This window comes from Meleagris gallopavo, chromosome 4 (genome assembly GCF_000146605.3).
Source record: "Meleagris gallopavo isolate NT-WF06-2002-E0010 breed Aviagen turkey brand Nicholas breeding stock chromosome 4, Turkey_5.1, whole genome shotgun sequence".
NCBI lineage: Eukaryota > Metazoa > Chordata > Aves > Galliformes > Phasianidae > Meleagris > Meleagris gallopavo.
The window spans coordinates 48,718,037-48,740,776 of record NC_015014.2 but is presented as its reverse complement, the minus strand read 5'-3'; the positions used below and the strand labels follow the sequence as shown (position 1 = coordinate 48,740,776).

General features: G+C 38.3%; 1 protein-coding gene across 1 annotated transcript in view; it reads right to left on the bottom strand.

The window, feature by feature from the left end:
- PDS5A (PDS5 cohesin associated factor A) overlaps positions 1-22,641 on the bottom strand; it is a 71,400-nt gene extending 48,759 nt beyond the window's left edge. The window contains exon 1 of the mRNA XM_010710273.2: positions 22,475-22,641. Within this exon, the coding sequence (XP_010708575.2) occupies positions 22,475-22,594 (120 nt within the window). The 5' untranslated portion in view covers positions 22,595-22,641. The remainder of the gene's footprint in view (positions 1-22,474) is intronic.
- Positions 22,642-22,740: the final 99 nt, after the last annotated feature.

The following is a 22,740-nucleotide window of genomic DNA, read 5'->3' as shown; positions in this document are numbered from 1 at the left end:
AAGAAATGCACAAAATATTGTGTAAAGCACATTGGGGCAAAGACTTCTTTCTTCACACCCCGCACCCCAGACTACGATGACAAAGGTTTCCAGCTAAGAGATGTAATGCAATGGCAGCCTGCACTGCAATGATCCTGTGATCAGACACACTGCTTCAACAGCTGTCCTTCTTCTGAAGACAGAGGGCATTTCTGTGGAGCTTTGGCCAATTGCCAGATCACAAGCAAAGCAGTCTTGTAATTTACTGCTATCTTTGCATTCATAAAACAGCAGGCTCTGTATTAGACTTGCTTGACGTAAGGAAAATAATAAGAATATTTTCTAAAAGCCAGAAACTAACCTCACCTAAGAAAAAACAAATACATTGACTACTACTTAAAGAAAAGCAATAAACTGAGTAGTTCATTTATTTGAAGAAACTTTCTTGATACTTACATTTTAAAGTACATAAATTACATAATGATTACAAACATCACACACGTACCACATCATAACCAAAACAAAACAGCAAATACTGTTGTAAACTTGGGAGAGGCAGTACAATTACCTGTGTGCTTCATTTCCATAATTAAAAATATAGCAGTATTTAAGTTATGTTGTAAATGCAGAAGATTCCCCATGTAACACAAATGCTAAAGGTGGGGTGAGTATGTGGACAAATGTGAGGGGAAGAAAAAAAAAATCACACGCCTTAATCCAACATGTTTTTCACATCACAACTTATTTAGACAGTGGTAGAATGCAATATCATTATTATACAGTCTCACCTCCTTCACTATAATACATAATTATGCTTTTTTTCTCCTCCAAGACAAATACTACTTTACAGCCAAGTCTATTTCTTTTTTTCTTAAGCAGGAGCCACTATCCCTCACGTAAGAACATCCTATAAATTCATTTATATTGACTACTGTACAATACAAGACCTTTTTCATCTCTCTCTGCTTTGAAAGAGAGTCCTTCAAACTGTTAAAGAACTCCATCCAAACAGATCATGCTTCTGTTTGTTCTGAAGATACTAAAATTTGTTGGTTAGGAGAAAGCAGATTATAACCAGTGTTAACGGCCAGGAATTTAAGAGAATTTCCCTTGTAACTGACTTACCGAAGGTAAAAATAATCTTGGAGCTGATCTTAAATTCAGCAACTAATGACTGGCTCTGCGGATTTGAACTCAGTCAAGAGCAAGTACTAAGTCAAGAACACAGTACCCAGCACAGCTTTTACTGACACTCTACTTCTCTGAAGTTCTGTACATAGTGACAGGGTATGAAATACCACAGCAAGATGAAGCACAGACAAAATTTCAGACCAGTCTGCCAAGCAGGAATCACAGCAGAGCACAGTTTAAACCCCTCTCCCGGTACTTACAGTTTTGATTCCACGTGACACAGAGATCCTGTTAAACTGCTCGCTGCCACCATCTGCTTTCCCTCCCACGTTACTCATCCTGTCCTGCTTCTGGTCATGCAGTGCCACCACACATTTTGCACTGGCTCCAACATCTGCTGGGTAACTGCTAGTTGATGTGAAATGCACAAAACCTCCTAGGAGAATATCTCGGCTGGTTTTCTGACAGGCATAAATAGATAAGCCAGCAGATGGGAAAAGACAATTCAGTGGCCAAGACCAGGGAGAATTTATTCTTCTGGTAGATAAACCAAGCTCTTCACTTAACCGTAATGCAGACTCTTAACAGTGACAAGCACATGAGGCCTGTATTCAATTGGCAGCTGTATTCAAATCCTACTAGTCTCCCCTAAACACATCTTTAACTCTGTTCATTAGAAACCAACATATGTATAGGATGTGATCACTGATAATTTTGAATTCTTTGTCTCAGAAACATTCTGGTCCAGGAAATTCCAAAACTCGTATCCAATACATCAATCCATTTATTCATTTTAAATTTAATGATGTATTTCCTCGTTTTGTCTCATGATCTGAGACAGCAGAACTTAACTTATCCATTTACATCTCTACATCATCACTTTCATTGTGTTTTCACCATCTTTATTATTCTCATCTCTTCCTCCAAAGGGTCACCAGAAGTGCAGTGTCACAGAGCATATTCACACAGTTTTAAGATTAGCACAGATGCCTGATTTCTAGAAAGGAAGCATAATATCCATGGCTGTTTGAAGTCCTGCTCATAACACAACTTTATGGTCCATTTGCCTTTCTAGACAGAAGTTGCTCAGTGAAAGGTTTCACTATATGGTCTATGCCGATGCATTGCTATTCCTTTAGTCCTCTAAAACATAAATTCACCAAATACTTGTTTTCTCTTCACATTTCTTACCTTTTTATTAAGTCTAAGATCTTCTACTGGATTCACCTCATCCACTTTAAAATATCTGACTGACTAGGAATTCTATGAAATCCTCACAGAATCCAACCAAACCAATTCACCTCATCATTTCCCAGACAGCTAAAAAAAAAAAAGTTATCGAGCATGCTATTTTTTCTTAGTTAATTCTACACTCTGTCATTAATAAAAAACTATTTCCTTAAATCTACTTCTTGTTTATAGTCAGTTTTTGATTCCAGGCGACTCAATCCAAGATCTTTAAAAATAATTCATTATAAAAAGTGTTGGAAAATACTGTTAGTTTGTTCTTTCCATACTCAAATTCTTCCAAGTATTTTGTTATCCTGGTTTAAAACTGTGTTGCCCAGTTTGCTATGATACAAACTATAATTCTCCAAATCAAATCACAAGCTTTAAATGGGTGTATACTTCTTCTCAAATAATGAGAAGGAAGAGACAGTGGAAATACTAATCAACACTCTTCATACTTAAGCTGCATACCACCTTGGAGATATCTGTTATTAGAGTGTGGTGCCACAGCACCAATACTAATTTTGTTAAGCAATTCAATCTGCAGCGGTATCTAGTCTTTATTACTAGAAAGATTCAGAATAGGATTCTTTCCAGTTTTCCCTGCCAAAGTCTAACAGTTGTTTAAGTACTCCGAAGAAGGTTAACATTTCATAAATTAAAACACTGAAAACCTTCCGCTTTCTCAGAAACTTCACTCCCAATTCATAGATACATAACAGAAGAGTATTTGCAGAGGGACTAAAAGGACTATTCTTTAAGTATTATAATTGTAATTCAAGACACAATCAGAAGCATTTCATTAAACCTCTTCCCCTAAGGTACACTAGCAAGTGCTACGTATGGTTGGGGTAAGACTAAAAAAAATTCTTACAATTGTATTCCCTGTGGTGAAAGAGTCTCTATTTCCACGTGCAGTTTCCCAAGTACTTTTATAATAACCTCCAGATGTGAAAGTGAGGATTCTTTATAACCAACTCATTGCTGCGGGATAATTCATTTCTTCTTCCAGAGGACAGGAGATGGTGTTGAACAAGAAACTATTTTCATTTTTTAATGTGAACTGAGTGCAAGGCTTCATTTTGCAGTAAACATTTAGTCTCAATTCTCACAACGAAATCAAGTCTTAGACTTGAACTTTGAAACACAACTAGAAGACTACACTTACAGTACTAACAATATTTCAAAAACAGATTCATGCTTACTACTACACTACAGTGCACTTGTGTTCCATGGTACATCATACAGTCCTCCTGACTCACCCACAAAGAAGATGTAAAAGGCATGGCATGCCTGTGCCTGCTTTCCTTCCTACACAACCAATAAGTGAGACAAACAAACAAATCCATTACCTTCTAAGAATACACAGTTTTTGTATTTCAGCAATCCTGTAAATTATGGTGAACTGAAAAGTTAACTACATCTATTGAAGCAGAAAAACTATGCAAAACATTTGTAATCTTGATCTTCAGCTGCAACAGAACAGTAACAGAAGAAAGAAATTAGAAGTTATTTAGCAGAACCTCTTTAATGACTGGCAATTAGACATAGTGCCACCGCGTACAGGAGCACATGAAAGTATCAACGTCAACAAGAAAATATTCTTCAGCTGTGGCATTCATTTTCTGGCTTTGTTAAGAAGCAGGTTGCACTTAGCCTGAATGAACTGCAGGAGGCAACGATGTGATGTCCCAACCTGAACCTGTGCCTGGTGATAAAGCTGTGCCAAAGAATTTTGTCTGTGTGCCTGTTACCTACTGGAGCCTTAATAAAAGGCTCTCATTAATGGAGATCATCTAGAACACAGATGGTGGGTTTCCATTTCCATGTGAAAGACTGGATAAAAATGAGAATTGCCAAATAGTAAAAACAAACAAAGCAACCTACTACAAAACAACACATGTTATTTCACAATCCAAATTGATACTACAGACCAGAAACAACAACAAAACCTAACTGATGGTGCTTTAACCAGAACCTGCTCCACAGAACTCACTGCCTAGAACCGACATCCCCACTCAGCCCAATGCCATGGAGATCAGCAAACAGCTGGTGGGTCTATCAGTTACTGCATGCATCAAGCTGGAAATGACTGCAAAGATTTTCTATTCAGATAAATATGAATTCTCCAAAGAAGAATCATTATCATTTTATCAGAAAATTCTGTTACCCTTTTTACCCTTTGCTACGCATTAGGTACATTACTAGCAATAAATAAATAAATAAATAAATTCCCTTTAGGTGGCCACCAAGTTCAAAATGGGGCTCTTTATTCTTCTAGGATGGACTGAAGGCAAAATGCAGGCATTTGCTCACTGTTTATGTGGTCACTTCGTTTTTTGGTAGCCCACTAAGAGCACTGAGTTGCTGGGGGGGAAAAAAAAAAGGCTGCAAGAATTGGGAACTTCTAGTTTGCTGGTTGCAAGTCTTACTTATTTCTTTAGCATTGATGGGGAAAAAAAAAAGTGTAATTACTGCATGGAAAGTGTGGTACTTGTAGAATTTATTATGTAAATTTAAATTATTTTACTTTGATATAGTGACAAGTATCCCTGGTAATAAACACTGATTTCTCATCTGTATTAAAAAGAATAAAAAAATATTTTAACAAAGTTTTCCCCTCCTAGAATTTTCTACCAAAAATATATAAAATGGGTGGGTGGGACATTGAAAGAATTAACGCTGCTGATAAAAAAGTCAAACCCATGGTGCACAGAAACAGAATGATTCTAAAGGCAGAAGGAAGTTTCTAAGAAATAAGCCTGGTAAAAGATGATGACATGCCCATGTACCTTAGTACTATGTAGGTAAAAAAAGGCAGTATGAAAGGCCTACAATAAATTCAACTGCTATATGATATTGCCATCATAACTGCCTTAAAAAGGACACTGTAGGAGATTGAGAGAAAGGGACAGAAAAGAGGGAAAAAAAAACGAACAGACTTACACATTCCTGTGTCTGCCTCAAATGTGTTTTTATTTTCTGGAATTGTCCATCTATACCCATCCTATCACCAGTCACAAGACTGGATTTTCACTTGTTTAGCAATTCGAACCACGTTGTTAATTACACTTTAGAACCAAACAGCTATCTTGAACTAATTCAAAGTCACCTCCTCCTCCCTGATCCACAGCAAATGTTCTTCTCCCAGAAACATGAGATTCTGGGGCATCTAATTTAGTAAATACATAGAAATAAAGGACTGCTGTAAGAGAGCTCTACTGTACCTTCCTGCATGGGCAGTATTGTGCATTACCTCCCCAAACTGTTGTGTTTCTGTTTATTTTCTGCAGTTATTTTAATTTCAGGCCAATGAAGTCTTATCTGGGAACTTTTCCTCATGTTCTGAGAAATTCAAGTAACTCATTTTTTTCCACAAGAGTTCTGCAACTGTTGCTTATCAGTTCTGTCAGATTTTCGCCTTGTGGCTAGTTAGAATATGCCAGCAACTGCCATACCTGTCCCTCAGCATTCCTCATATGCAATTGCAGCTTTACTGCTGCTGATTTTGCCAAGATAAGTAGCAGGCAACATATCAGAAACAAAACATTATTGCAAGGATTCGTTTTTGCTGAAAGATTTCAACACGCTTTTAACTGCTTCGCCTTCTAAGTTACGGCAGAGAGCCTTCTCATGTTATGATTTTCTTAGGGAAATATGTGAAGATCACTCATGTCCCAAAAAGTCAGAGACCTCAACAATTTTCCCTCTTTCCTAAGTACAGACTTCAGATGAAGACATCACCAGGCACTCTCCATTAGCCAGACCCCACAGACCATTCTTACTGCATCACTGTTATTAGGCAACACTTCCCCATTTTTAACTTCTACATCCACTTCTGCTTTATTTTGATGCTCTCCACCTACTGTCACTATTTCATTATCTAAGCAAAGATATATTGTCTATAAATACACTACACAAGAAAGAACAAAAACAGACAAAGTTACAAAGGCTGAAAGGTCACTGTATAGAACTCGTGACATTTTCCTACTTAAAAAGAAAACCAGACTGTTTAGAAACGTTCCGTTGCATAATTATTCATTTTGAATTTAGATTAAAACAAGATTTATCTAAAATATGTTGCTGAAATCAGCAATTTGCAAGTGCTAAATATCATTTAAACGGCTGCCAGCAACATTCTCATAAAGAATGTCTGAAATAGCAACCAAGAAAAATTTTGAGAGGTGCACCACCACTTAATGAGAACAGAAATAAATTAAAAATAAAATCAAAAGACTTAAGGTAGTTTTATCTTTTTCCAACCACTTACATATGTTACATTTACCCAGGAAATCTTTTATCCAAGAGAAAATTAGAGATATTTCAACATTAAAAGTACAAAACAACATAAAACTTGATTCATTTTTTGAGGTAATGCCACTATTAATGTTATGCCTTTTGCTTGTTTAAAATATTTAGTACCTTCTTTAAACAACCTCAGAAACCAGAAGTCATTTTAAATCAGTCTTACAGCTTTTATGAGCTCATTGGACAAGTCTGTCACTCGTGTCTTTAGACAGTCACAACAGTGAAGCAACATGCACAACTTTTGCCTTCACTTGAAACAGTAGAACGATGAAGCTGATTCCCTTTGTACGCTCAGACACCCGAAGCAATACTGGCCTGTGCCCCAAGTGTGAACACAGATCTGGCCCCCACGGGCAGAGGATTTGGTCATCTCACAAATGCCTGCATCTGTGACAAAGAGACAGGGCCAGTGACTCAGGAAATCTGAGAAGCTTACAAGCCTCAGCTTACAGAAGCTGCCCAGAAAACATGAGAAAGTGCACACTTCATCAAGTGCACTGGCTTCCAGTGGCCTGAAGCAAAGAGCAAAAATAATGCCTCATTGTTAAAAAATGATCTTTGTTTTGTTTCCCTTCCTCAAAAAGTGAACAGAGAATCAATAAAACTTCAGCTCAGCTGCAGTGACCTCAGAATAGCAGTCCACAGACACATGCTGGATATACAAAAAGTGCTTCAGAAAACAAAACAAACTGAAACAAAATAACCTAACAAAAAAAAAAACAAAAACAAAAAACCACATTGACTGTGAAAACAGAAAAAAGGATGGGAAAAGTTATCTATAAAAAGATCAGATCTCTCACCTACAAACTATAAAGGAGAACATTAAATTATTGATCACGTGACTGTTAAAATGAATCAACTGATATGAATATATTACCAAAGCACAACATTTAGCTGTTCAAATCTAACAGCATTCTAACCTATAAAGTTATTGCCTTCAGGTCCTAAAACTCACAGAAACTCCCTATGTTTGTTTTAAACTTGCAGGTAGGAGAGGGCTGGAGCACATCTCCTATGAGGAAAGGTTGAGGGAACTGGGCTTGTTTAGCTTGGAGAAGAGAAGGCTCCAGGGAGACCTCATTGCAGCCTTCCAGTACTTGAAGGGAGCATATAAACTGGAGGGGGAACGGCTGTTTATGAGCGTGGACAGTGATAGCACAAGGGGGAATGGTTTCAAACTGAGACGGGGGAGGTTTAGGTTGGATATTAGGAGGAAGTTTTTCACACAGAGGGTGGTGACACATTGGAACAGGTTGCCCAAGGAGGTTGTGGATGCCCCATTCCTGGAGGCATTCAAGGCCAGGCTGGATGTGGCTCTGGGCAGCCTGCTCTGGTGGTTGGAGACCCTGCACATAGCAGGGGGGTTGAAACTAGATGATCATTGTGGTCCTTTTCAACCCAGGCCATTCTATGATTCTATGTACAGTGCTTAATTCCTTTGCATTAGCTATGGTTCAGAATCCAAAGTGTGTGAAACTTGGCAGTTTAATTCATGTTCTATAGGTATAATCTTCTGTTGTTGATTTTTTTTTAAAATCACCCTCATGATCACAGCATGTAGGTCAGTAGAATCCTGAAATAGTTTATCCCAAACCTGTGGACTGTAGTATCTTGCTGTGCATGTTTTCTCACTTTTTCATTCTACAAAGATTTATCATGTATTGCTCTGCTGGTCTTGTTTGCTTGGCTTTTATTTTTGTACAATGTTTAAATATTTTGCAGTACATCTGTATAGAAAGAAATGAGGAATTTACAAGTGCACTTTGGCCTACAGATTGTTTACAGAGGTTTACAACAGTCTTTAATAACTGCAGGAGTTGATTTGAAATCGTAAATGTGCTGTTAGCCAAGATTTACGATCAGGGAAGAAAAGCTATCAAGCAAAATCTCCAGTGCCTAAAACTCAGGCATTAAGACAAAGCCTTTTAGCACCTTCAAGAAAAGTGCTGAGACCAAATATTTGACTATTTATTTCATTAAAAATTACTACAGAAGACAGCAAATTGTGGCCTAAGTATGTTAAATTGAAGGAACTGTTTCAGTATTTCTGATAGGTATTCCCAAAATACAGCTACGTTCACGATGCAGTTTCAGTCCAGATGTTAAGAGCAGGGTTAGTAATCAAAATAGGGATAGGGCTGAAACTCCTAGTCAAACAGAGGGCAGAAGGTGCTACCCCCATATCTTGAATCTCAGTGGTTTCCACACCAGTAGTAAGTGCAGCACCGGATTAACATTAAAAAAAATAATTAAAATCATAATGATAATAAAAAATAAAAATAATTTAAAAAAAATAATCAGAGAAACAGCCAGCAAAGAAAACTGAAGGATGCATAAAGAAGCTTCCTGCTGCCCATTTGAATCCACTGCCTTGTTCAGCTTCAACTTAAGTATGTCTTTTGCCATAGCTCTGGTTGCTCACTCACAAGCTTACGTCGACAGTGGTAAACCCATGTAGAAACACACATCATGGCCATCCATCCATCCATCCAAAGAGACTACAACATCTGTTTTGAATTCGCTTAGGAGCTGTTTTTACACATCAAAAGGAAGATTTCAGAAAAGACTTGATTCTTAGGAAAGTGAGATACAAGAGATATATAATACATATAATTACAATTTGATACATAATATTCACTTACACAGACAAAAATACAAAATGCTTATCACTCATTTTGGCTAAGAAAATAGTAGTCCCTGGTAGTCAATCCCAGAGAAGTCCAGGAAAATGAACAGGAGCAATAATTTCTGCACTGCGAGGGTGACAGAGCCTTACATGAGGCTGTCCAGAAAGGTTGTGGAACCTCCTTCTCTGGGGATACTCAAAACCTGCCTGGATGCCCACCTGCATGACCTACTCTAGGGAACTTAGTTCAGTAGGGAGGTTGGACTTGATGATATCCAAAGGCTCCTTCCAACCCCTACAATTCTGTAAAAATCAGGACACCTCCCCCCTTCACCTTCACTAAGACACTGTGCATGCATTCTAGTTCAAATTAAGACAATGCAAACTCAGTTTAACATTTACATAGGTTCTCTTTGCAACAGCACTGTCATCGACTACCAACATATCCAAGTTTCCTTGCACTGGTCAAGCCACAGAGCAGTTGATTTATTGCTCATGACTGGTACCAGTTGCTTATAGTTTTTCCCTGTATAATCAGATAAGGAATTCAGTTACAGATTTTGAATCAATACCCACCTAAGCTCTCCACATTTTTTTTATAACAGCTGAATTCAGGAGCCCCGATAGAATAACTGGTGATACACGCAACACAGATCCACACATTCCTTTCTTTTTTGTTATTGCAAAGCTTTCTGAATTTAAGATGTCAATTAAAGACTTGCTTAAATAACAATATGAATTGAAACAACTAAAAACAAGCCACAAACTCCCTCAAGAACATGAGATGAAATCAAATCATTTCAAGGAGAAGATCTGTATAATCAAAACTACCCATATAACTTCATATAACAGTTTCTGGCAACATTCCTGTGCAGTTATTCTCATAAGAAGTTTCTATATCTTACACACACATTGCTAAGGGAAAAAAAAAAGTTTGGCAACTACAGATTTTCAATGCATACAGCACCACAAAAGTGCAAGCTCTCTGCAAACACTGAATCTTCAAAGAATAAGCAACATTATGCTTGAACATTTTTCAGTGTTTTTTGTTTAATTAAGGGGTCCTTAAAAAAACAGTCTGCATATTTTTCAGAACGTAAGAGCATAAGAAATTCAAGTTAAATGGCTACCATTTTAAGAAGTGTTTTTGCTTTCTATCAATATTTGTGGAACAAATGAATGCATAACAGAAAATCCATGGCCTACCTATGAGTCCTGTGCTGTGTTACTAATGCTGGCTTTAGGCTGACAGAAAAAGGTTCTAGTATTTACTAGCTCATTCTTGGCAGAGAAAAAAGAGCAAGCTCTTTCTGGTGCTTAGCTGCTGGGAGGTACCTTTTTTAAAAAAAAATTATGATTATCTAGAAGATTCATTTCTCTGTATGAACATGTAAGTTCACACAAGCCTTTGTTTAAAGAACAATCAACTGCAGCAGGCATTAGGAGGGGGAAAAAGAACGAGAGCTGGCACGAGGACAAATCCGTCTGCAAGCAATGGCCTGTCCCGCACACTCCAGTTCAAGTCACAGCACAAGACTGTAGTTTGGACTGCAGAACAGGAAAAGACCAGTCTAAACATCAAAGCCCACATCTCTTTATCACAATACCAGTACAGAACTGTGAGCCACCAGGCATAGGGCAGCCTGAAAAACACTAAAGCCTCAAATTCTATTTCTTTTGTTCAAACAAAAAAGGTAATGACGGGAGAAAGCAGAAAACCAAACATTCGTAGACAAAGGAGAAGTGTAAGAACCTCTCATTATATATGACACCCACCAGTTCTGTGCTCCAACATAAAATCCATTTATTTTGAAAGCAGTTATATATTAACATGAATGGTACGATCTATTATTCTAGCCAATCTGTTAGAACATTAGAAAATTCATTCAGGATCTCACAACATTCACATCAGTTCAAAACCACCAGCACCAGCAAAATTCACACCTGTGTACGAACACAGCATGAGCTTCCAGTGTAGCACACTGCTTATGTTTAAATTTGAGGCTCTCTGAAACAAGAGACATCATTTTGTCTCACCAAACCAGGGTGGGGGCAGGCGTTGCAATTCTTAGGGTGCAATTTCACTGCAGTGCAAGTTAATCTAAATCTGCCACTTCCATCCCTTCACTACATCAGCACTCACAGGATCGACGAGTGGCACTACCGAAAAATCTTTCACATGGCTGCACGAGTGCTACAGGCAGTACAAGACAAAGGTAGCCCCACAGGGGAGGGCAGGACTGCTTCGGCCCTATCTCAGGGTGCAGTTTAGTTTATCCTTAAGTTGAGCTAATAACATCGAATGAAATGAACAATGTCTCAAATTAAACTGTTACTGAATGTAACAGTCGTACCACCCCAAGACTGCCACAGATTCTGCCAGCACAAGGAGAGGGAAGCACAAACACCTGGACTGGCACGTGGGAAAAAGTTGGTCCACAATCACAACCACTTGTCTGGCTCCGTCGTTCACCTGTCCACACATTCCAATACAGTGAAGCACAGCAGGGTTTGATTAAAAGTAATCCTCCAGCTACTGGTATAGCAACTTCATCCTTTCCAACTTCATTATTTCCCCTGCTCCACAGTCCTTCCCTCACTCCATATCTCCGTTTTTCATTTTTCTCGTCTTAGTCTTCACAAACTTGATTTGCTTCTACAACCTTGAGAGAACTGCTGACTTGAAGAAGGAAAACAACTTTGAATTGGAACTCAGAATAGCAATAGCAGCAGGGTTAAAGATGAAAAACTCTTTTCTTCAGTAGCAGCATCAGCTTAGAATACTCAAAGTACTCAGGTGCAGCACTGCAAGAACAACAAGCTTCCAAAACATGATATACAAGAGGACTTAACATTTTGAGTTTTTAGATAAACTATCTTGCTTTTTGACTAGATTAAAATATCTGCTACGCAGGTCAGCTTAGACAAAGCTTACTCACAACATGCGGCTACTTCACGATGCAGCCCTTTAACCAAAGCGTTGACAGGAGCTGAATCAGTTTCTATACAGAAACTTTTATACTCATCACAGCCCATGTATGGACTGAAGTAGGAATGATTCTGAAGAAGGTTAAGACAGTGTGAATTGGGGCACAGTCCTGCTGTGCCACTTCTCAAGAGACAGAAAAAGTTTGAGACAAACTGCAGTACAGAACTCATGGAGAAAATGAATACGGTTTCATATTGGCATAACAAATCCAATTCAGGCCAGTATACTCTGACATCCCAGCACAAGGTCCAAAACGAAGTTCCAAATTACAAAGTTGTCAAAATTAAACAAAATTAACTGGCAGCACTTCTACTTTGTAATCTGTCTGAAGGCGTTTTAACCTTTACAGGAAATACAGGCTGGGAACGTAAAACTGCCTTTGGAAAATGCTATGTGCTGTGCTCACTTCTCCAGCTGAGGTTGACAAACATAGTCTTTAAACTGCTTTTCACTCCCAGTTCAAAAGATATTTTTAAAACTTACTAGGTTTTCAGCTGACTCACTTCCAGTTGTACCAATGCATACATATTCCACAAAGACAGATCTGTAGCTGAAAGCCAACATCTCATCATTGCAAAGCTGTCTAGATTACCAGTTTCAACTAGAATACAGCTGAAATCTCATTTCCTGATTTTCTATTTTTCCTCAGGCTGCAGAGTTATGCCTACCTTCATATTTCATGTATGTTTTCTAAGAAAACCATGTCACTAACAGCTCACCAACGCAACTCCTAGATCAGGAGTCCCAGATCATCCTAGCCAGCATTTACAGATAGAAGCAAAAACAGTACTTATTTTCTTGCCACTGGAATTTTACTGTCTTTAGAGAAGCTTTAGATAAGAGACGGATTAGAAGTTTTGCAGAAATAGTGACATGCACCATCTACATTTGCGAAGGATGACTGAGGTATTTCAATAAATGTACTTTCAGCAGAAACCTTCACAATTCTCTTGTTTTAATTTCTACTTTAATTTTTAAGTGAATGAATGTTAACTCGACAGCAATTCAACGCTGAGAAAGAATTGCTTGTTTAAATATAACAAAAAGTCCATAGGGTAACCTTTTCCACCTCTTCCACCTCTTCCCAGAATACCAAATTCTGTTTCCACCACCAAAAGAAAGAAAACTATTTCATCTCATTGCTGGAACAGCTTAAGAATTAAAACTTCCCTTCAGGTACCCTTTCATACCATTATGTCACTGCACAAAAGAGTATAATTCTGAATGATTCCTCTTTGCTGTTCCATGTAAACAAAGTGTTTTAGAAAAGTTACATCCTTTCAAACTGATGAGGACATTAGAACTGAAGCTCACAGGGAGGCATTGCAGCTAGTGACAGATAAGTAACTGAATATCATGTTTTATTACTTTAAATCACAAGAAGAATTTCCATGTTCCTTAAAATTTAGTTTCAAATAACTCCCTACTAAATTATGACCGTGGTTTGATTAAATTTCAATGATGAGCTTACTATACACAGGTGTTACTGCTCTTGGGATAATTAAGTACATGCATATATTTTAGAGCAGGAACACAAAGCTGTATTAAAGTAACCTGACTTACCCTACCTTGACCACTGAACAAAAAATTTGAAGGGAACAATCTGGCAGCATTTTCCTTCCTACGGAAGTACAGTGTATGGCTGCTGAATCACGGCCTGAACCTCTGATTAATCACCTGAGGTGAGCAATGAGTCAGCCACGAGAGCACAGGTGAAGGCAATTCACCTGTGCTGCAGGAAGGGGTGGAGCCTGGCTCCACCTCTCCTAGACCCATTAAGAGCTGACTGCCAGTAGGGAAGGATCTCTCTGGAGATCCGCTCCATCAGGACTTCATCTCGCGAGCCCAGGACAGGGTGAGTGACTTTCTCTCATTTCTCCAATATAAATTATATTAGCCAAGCTCCTGTATATTGTGTGTGTATATATATATATATACACATACCATCTGAATGTCCATTGATTATACATACAGTCAAACACTTTCTGTTTGTTTGTTTTCAGGAACAGTAACTGATTCCAGTACTTACTCTTTTCACACCCACACTACAGCATCAGATAATCCAATTGCAAGGCTCAAACTTCACATCATCTTCCTACTAAGCACCTCCTACGTTCAATTAGTTGCTTTTATCTTTTTCACCAATTGTGAAGCTAATTCTCAAGCAATAAGAACTACAGTAACAGGATTTTCACGGTAAGCACAAGTTTGAAGTTGGCATTTTAATGGTCTCTCACGTCAGATATAGCAATAAAATAGCTTCGAGATCAGCATGTTGTACAATATTAAAATGCATTTTGTAAATCTGCAAATCTGAAGCTATTCCCTGATGGTTAGTCAGGTTATTTCCACAGGAAGTTCTAGGAAAGACAGACTACAATTGCAAATGAAAGGGAACTCTTCAATGACTGCACAGTGAAGTTCACACTACTAACCACTCCCATAACTACTGAAGAGTAAAGCCTCTTAAGAACTGTGCTGCGCCCAGTACAGAAGGAAGGGAGGAGAAGAAAAGAACTGCAAAAAAATTTCATTTATCCAAAGTTCTTTTAAAACCCTTTTCTCCTACATCCATTAAAAAGGGTATTTTTAAGTAGAAACAAACAAACGTGCATCTCTTTAATGCTTACAAATATATTTTGCCACCATAAAACTTCTGTACTATTTCAACAACTTGGACACTTCTGACAAATCTCCTGAAGATGGCTGTCATAATTTCTATGAAAAGGTATTTAAAAAATGCAACCTTCACAACATATTGTAAGGCCTATAACTCCCAATGACCCCACCAGATAGCATTTCAGCAAAATTAACAGGCTGTATTTATTGATGACAATAGAATATCGTGAAGATGAGTACCACTGCCAAACAGATAGAAGAAAATGGGCTAAGGAAAAGTAAAACATTAAATAGGCCTACTACCCTTCACAGTAAGTTTTGACAAAACTTCTCCCCCCACCATGACTGCAAAACAGATCCCACCACTGCAGTTCTGACACCTCTATCAGATAAGTGCATCTCATCTGTCTCACATTAATAAAACATACATTTAGGATATGCCACGATATCTAGGAACAAGAAAATTCTCACCTTTTGTTTCTGAGCAGGAGCACACTTTGTAGCCCTTCTATCTTTCTTTACTTCTAGCAGTACTTCATCATGCTTAAGACATCTTTGCAACAACCTAAAATCTGATGTCAGCACAGCAGTGGGAATACAGTTCATTAGTTTATTGATGCAGAGCCGGCCAACGCACACTGCTTTGAGTGACACCAACAGTAAGCATGTGTCTTACATTTCCAGGCACCAACAGTGATTAAGGACATGCTGCAGCCCATTCAAGAACTTCATATATGAAGAATGTTTAACGTGGAATAGGAGCTACATAAGTTTGGTTCCTTTAAAGTACAAACATGGCTCTAATACACATGATCTACTTATTTATTTATTTATTTATTTAGGCAGCAAAAGATGCACATAGGCATTAAGCAAACACAGTAACATGAACTGATTCAAGCAGACAGGGAATAAAAGTAACCTCAATGTTTCATTTTCCTTTCTATAAACCATCTCCACGCTACTGTCTACAAACCAAGAGAGAATTTTTCTTCTCTCATCTCATAGCCCTATTGCAAGATTAACACTTTGCTTATAGCCTTGAGCATAGCCAATGCTACTGCTGTTTCACAAACTTACGCATACAAACTCCTTGTAGGAACACAGCAATATGGCTAGGATCTTGTATCCAAACTTACTTTAAAATGTTTGAGTACAGCAGGAGTTTTCCACATTTATACCATAAAAACATATACTGCCAGGCACACCCACCTCAAGTAAGTGATTTACATCTTTAAAGCACGCCACTGCTGCAAACCAAATTCAGATCTGCTCTGCCACAACCTTCCAGTACAACCCTGAGAAACAGCTGACCTTCAACAATATTTACATTTCACCTTTCAATTTAAATAAACGCCCTTTCTCCACGAGAGGGGATCAAAACCAGAAATTCCTAATCTACTACCTGGCATCAATTATTTTCTATACTTTTACCACAATTAATCTCTTGTCCAAGTTAAACAAATCTATACATTTCACATCTCTGTACCGTTTCCTCAATCCTAATGTTAATATAGTATTTGCTATGTGATTATGTGCATTTAAAAAAAAACAAAAAAAGCCTTGAAGCCACTTCTGAATTTATTTATTGAAGCTGCAAGACAATAAATGAAGAAAAATATTGCAGGGGAGAAGTATTTTAGGCCTCATTGGGCAACAGATCCTACTATACCGCTACCTATTACAACGTTTCTATAAGATGCCTGTTATACAGCCTGAAACAAACTTTTCCCAGAAAACGTGTCATTTTCCAGGTTCCTAAGCAGAAATAGGGGGTTTGCTTCAAAGATGTGCTAAGCACTCCAAAACATAACTGAAACCAAAGAAACATGTGGTCTGAATGAGCAAAATGCAACAAAATGCACAGTCACTTCAGAAGTTACGTCTCAGACTTGCCAAATCAGGCCCCCGAAGCCAACTTAGTGGTTGTTCCCTCGGCCCCTTCTCAGTATGGGCAGCTTTCCAATTCTCCATCTCTTAAACTAGGGTTCACATCAACCCCTCACCAAAAAATGACAACAAACCACTAAGCACAATACTATTAATAATCCTTTGAGGTTTTGATTAGAATAAACAAGGACAGAAAGACTTCTGGCTTAGTCTGTCCATTTCAGTGGTTCATCGTCAGATCATAGAATCACAGAATCTCCAAGGTTAGAAAAGACCCACAAGATCATTCAGTCCAACCATCTACTGATCACCAGCAGCTCTCATCAAACCATGTCCCTCAACACAATGTCCAAACATTCCTTGAACACCTTATCTCGTCCACCACCTCCCTGGGCAGCCCATTCCAGTGCCCGTGTTTCCAGATGTTATCACAGTTAATTCAGCAAACTTCAGTTTCCACCCCTACCTCCATCTCCAAACCAGGACTGCTTTTCTCTTGCAATGCATTTATATTTTTATTGCCAGGATACCATTCGAATAATATTATACACATGAAACTGCCATTAATTACTGACGTAGTTGTAACATAAGAAAATTATCTTTGAAAAGGATTTAGTCATCAATCAATTTGAAATAAAGTAACTTCTAGGTGAACCTACATGGTCTATTCCTCCAAGGATTGAGAAAATTGGGGCATTTACAAAGAAAAGAACTATGACTTCATTGGAGAAAAGAAGAAAAAAAAAAATAAAAAATCAGTATAAGACTTCTTCTTCTGACTGGTGGCCTGTCCTAGTTAATGAAAAACTTGATTGTTGCAAGAGTCAAACTAATTAAAAAGATTAAACTATGAGCAAATTCAAATTAAAAATTTGGCTTTAGGCTTCTGCGGCCAGCAACAGCTCAAGAACATTGCTAACTGCAGTCTGCAGTTAAATACAATTAATGGAAGTTTAAGAAGTGTTAGAATAATTAATTATCTGTGGATCATTTTGCAACCTGGCAATGCAACCTCTACAAAGCTACTTACAGTTGTCACATTTAAGCACATATGGACATGCAAGTCAGAGGTCTAAACCACGAGAACATGGATGTCATCTCCTACTGGCAAATAGTATTTGTTAGTTAACGCAATCCAACAAACTTAATATGGATCTTTTTCCCCCTCAAACGTATCAGATCCCAGTGTATGACAACAGAAAACAGCTTCTCTTCTCTCAGATGACATTCTAGTTTTTATTTTTTAGTTTCCTTGAAAATAGCAACACATGTGCAGATCCAAGTTCCGCCCAGCATACCATACAATCCCAAAGGCCATATAAAGAAATATTAGGTGAGTAAAGAGATTTTTTTTTTATCCTTGCAGATCTCCAGCTTAATCCAAACATTAAAAGAGGGAAAAAAAAATCCACATATAATAATTAGCATTAGTTATTAGCATTAACAATTTCTAGTGATGTGAGGATAATCTTCCAGAGATAAAAACGCAACAAGCTCAACTACAAAGAAGACAACATCTATTAACCTGAGGAACATACAAAAAGACAATGGCAAGGATAGGGAGTTTTTGTTTATATCAGCTAATTTAGAAATGCCAAGGGACGAGATAAGGAAGTCTGCAAGGCACAGCAGGAGTACTAATCCAGATGATCACACACTGGGCCTCGGGGTGGGGCAGCAGGGGGAGAACTGGAGGAGAGAGAGATAAAAAGAATCTCGCAGAAAACACTTTGCTGGACTGTTACCATGAGAAGGTGACAAGACTGCCAGACCCATTGTGAACAACGGGAAGACCGATTCCCCCCATCCGGAAAACCAGAACAAAAACCAGCATGCTACCCCAACTATGACAAAGGACTGCATAATCCTCAACAAACTCTAACCCACAGAATGCTCATTTCATTAAAACTTTATTTACACTGCCTTAAAGCTTTGTTAAAAGTCTCTACACTGAAATACATCTCACTCTATTCTTTCATAAAGTTTCAGAAACTGTTTTTATACTTCCGTATTTCAGTGCCTATTAAATGTACTTTGTATGTTTGTACTTTCCTTTTTCCTATGTCTCCCTCAAACACTTATCAAATTGTGTAAGTATCAATACAAACCTCAACTGAACTTGTACATCACACATCAGTTCTTCTACTGAAAAAAATATTAACAGCAAGATAAAAATAGGGACTTTTGTATAGTTTCTGCATGACTATCTCAAAGAAAGATGTTTGCAAACCTGCACATTGAAATCCACTCTGAAATTTCTTCAGTACAGGACTGCCCCCCAAAAATGAGATGTTTTCTCTCCTAGGCCAAGACAAGCATTTGTCAGCTTTTCTGAAAAACTAGGCAAGAAAATGATTCAGGCTAAAATCGATGCAGTAATTTTTTTTTCTCCTAAGTTTTAACCCAGATCTGCTTACCCATCAGTTTTATCATGAGGCAAAACAAAACACTTGTTAAGAAGACAGAGAACACGGGTAGGAAGACTAGCAGCAGACATCTGCAAATGGCAGCTCTCACTTCACCTTTAAAGGCTCTGCATTTTGGACTGGTATAGTTATTTTAAGTAACTGTGACAATCAATTACACTACTACTAATCCTACTCCTAATGATGACAAGGTTACATATAAATCATATGAAAATATTCTTTTGTGATCAGAGAAATTTGATATTTTACTGACAACAGTATACAAGTTCTATACAAGTTTGACAAGGCAGTAAAATACATTCAATCTTGAAAATGTTCAATAGTCAATAATTACTATTTGTTTTAATTTTGAGGTCATTGAGAAGTTTTGCAGGATAGATGCTGAGCGCCTCAGGCTTCCTTCAACTACCTTAAAGGAAAAAACATAACACCGATACATAACTGTTCTCAACTGTATTTAGTTGCTGGTTTTATTTTAGACCTGAAGGAGGACTTGGGTGACTCGAATTTTTTATTTTCCACTTACATCATTCCATTAAATAAAAGATACTATCTCTCCCTACAAACCTTACTAACGTGACACACGTTTGATTTATAGCTCTGAAACCAGCTGCTATATAATGAATTGGTGCACCGTAAAGAGCAATATTATCTCTCCCCAAATTTTCTGTAGCCACTTTGCAGGAAGTTTCAAAACTGTTACTTGGGAGCTGCCTCATTTGTCCATTTAATAGATTCAATTAAGCTCAGGCCATTTGTCCCCAGCCATAGTACAGTACTGTTAGAATCACTTCTTTAATGGCTGAAATAACACACAGCGTACCATCCTATACTCCAAGGAGGCTCTGAACCATCAGCATAACCTAACACACTAGAAAACATTTTTGACACCACTAAGTACCTGAGCTCCTGGTGCTTTGTGCAACACACACGTGCAATGCAGAGGCTTTTCCTTTCGGCACTGCTCAGAAGGCATGTGCTGATTTCAAAGTTCTCAATACTTCCATCTTTGGGACAGTGCTAATGTTATCATACATATCTATCAAAACACTGCAAATGAATCTGGCCTACATTTTATTACCCACAGCCCGAAGCAGAAGGAGAGAAAGGATTAAAAAAAACACTCTTTTTAGAAGTCCTTGGCACAAAAGCTGCTGCTCAGGCACTCTGGGACAGGTGCCCAGAACGTCTCAAGTTCCAATAATAAGAAAAGCCTTCATTATGAGTAGAAGCCTGGACACAAAAATACAGATGTGATATCAGAAAAGTTGCTAATATCAACACAAATTTGCAGCCAATTAAGTTGACTACCTTTAGTAAGTCAGAGAACAAAAATGTGCTTGCACCAAGAACGGTGGCTATCAGAGCAGCAACATACATAAAAAATACACGCAGAGCATCTTTAGGTGATAAATAGCCAAGTCAAAAACCCTACAGCTGCAAGGATCAAAACATGCCTGTACATCTTGCTCAAGCTGGCCTTTATCAATATTTAAAGCTTTGGAAAATTATCTTTAAACTGAACAAAACTTTCATGTGCATTTCTAAGTACTGTATTACATTCCACATGCCAGTGTGATTTTCTTCTTACAAATCAAGTTGATATAAAGAAACATGGATGTCATATGCAAAGATTAATGCTCACTTTTAAGCAAAAACAAAAAAAGAATATTTGTTGGGTTACTTCTAAAAGGCACTATACTTCTTCCAATTTTCTTGATGTTTTGGGAAAGTGAACAACGGATGAAAAAAATTTCCAAACTCAGATTAAGCAATACCAGTATGAGAAGAAAAATCTCTCTGTTGCTTCAGCAACAATGGAGCCACAACCAAACTCCCATTTACAATTAGTCTACAGCACAATTCCTTAACAGTACTTGAGAAAAAAATGAGGAAAGAACACCTTCTCTTAGCCTGAAAGTCACATCCAGCACATAAACAGTCAAATTCAATGATACACATATGTATGTCTTGGAAATCCTATTATTTCTGTTATCTAGCATGGCATGGCTCACCAATGCAAGTCCTCCCATTAGAATAATAATAAGAATGCCCATTTACCACAAAGGTTTCAAAACCACATTCCTCTCCATTCTGCACACTCTGTGCTTCAAGGTCTCTGTCCAAACAAAGCTCTAGGTTCTTCTGTAATAATATGCCACTGCGGTTTTGAAAATACCAGGTTAGACTCTTGCATTCAGAAAACAAATTTCAATCTGTAATTGAACAGTTAGGTCAATTTTCACAGAAACAAGACACAGACATGAATCTTGCTGCTTTGAGAGCACAGGACGATGCCTACAGTTCCTTTACATTTATAGTTAAGATGTTTTCCACTGTGCTGAGAGACTGGGTGAGACCAGAATTTCTATCCTTCAGTCTTTGTGGGGATATGATTGTGATGGGAAACACATCATCAGATAAGAGAATATTTCTGATCTCAAAAAAATCATTACCACATCTCCACCCTGGGCACAGGACCAAATCCTAGATTACGACAACATTCTGGTCCAAAGACCATGGTGCTAACAAATGAGCTGTGCTAATATTTGGTCAGGGCTTAATCTTCTTCTCTGTTTTTGGCACAGAGTTGAGAAATATTACTACTGTATCATAGTATTTCACGTATCTAAAGGAAAGAGAGATTAAAAAAATAAAACAGCCATAAACCTCACAGTCCTACAGGATGCTGTCAAACAAGAAAAAAATCGTATGTTTACAGCAATGATCCCTTTTGTTTATGAAAATTTAGCAACTTTGCCAAGCATTAGACACGTGAGTAGTATTAAACTCCAAAATCTGATGGATTTTTACATAGGAAACAATTACAAGTCTCCACCTATGAATTGCAGAAATTCACCTTTGCTGGTTATAAGCAGTGCTGTCTTTTTGGTCCAGAATACCCTGAACTAGACCTGGTCATTTCCCCCACCCTGCTGAATCTGGTGGAACCCAGGGATATCTCCTAGCTTACCAACAAATAGTCCTGAAATTGGTAATTATGACTCGACTTCAGAACCCCCTCCAACACAGTGGATGCATTTCATGTACAAATCAGCAGTTCTCTGTACCGATTCCAGCTTTGAGAGAACACATGAGGACAGACAAGAACTAAAATTCAATTCCTCCTCTTTTAGAGACGAGCAAGGAAGCGGTGTTCTTATGAACGTCTGCGGGTGAGGAGACATTTCAGCTCTGACAGGAGAACTCGGCAGTCCTGCGACGACACATTTACTGTGAGAAGCTAGAGTTGCAGGAAGAGGGGCCGGGATGGCCTACCTTTAACCGTTTCACCACCTCATCGTTGGTAATTTTGTCGGTGATCTCCTTCACTCCGGGCGGGTAGTAGATGATTTTACCATCGGCGGCGGGTTTCGGTTGGGCGGCCGGGAAGTCCATCCTGGCGCCGCCGCTCAGAAACTTTCCTTCCGCACAGTCCTCTACCGGCCTCTATCGGTCAGAAAACAAAAGTTCAGCGGAATGGCACCGACTTTCTAACCCTCTTTTTCCATTTCGAACCCTCAATTCGCAAAAGGCCCCGGCCC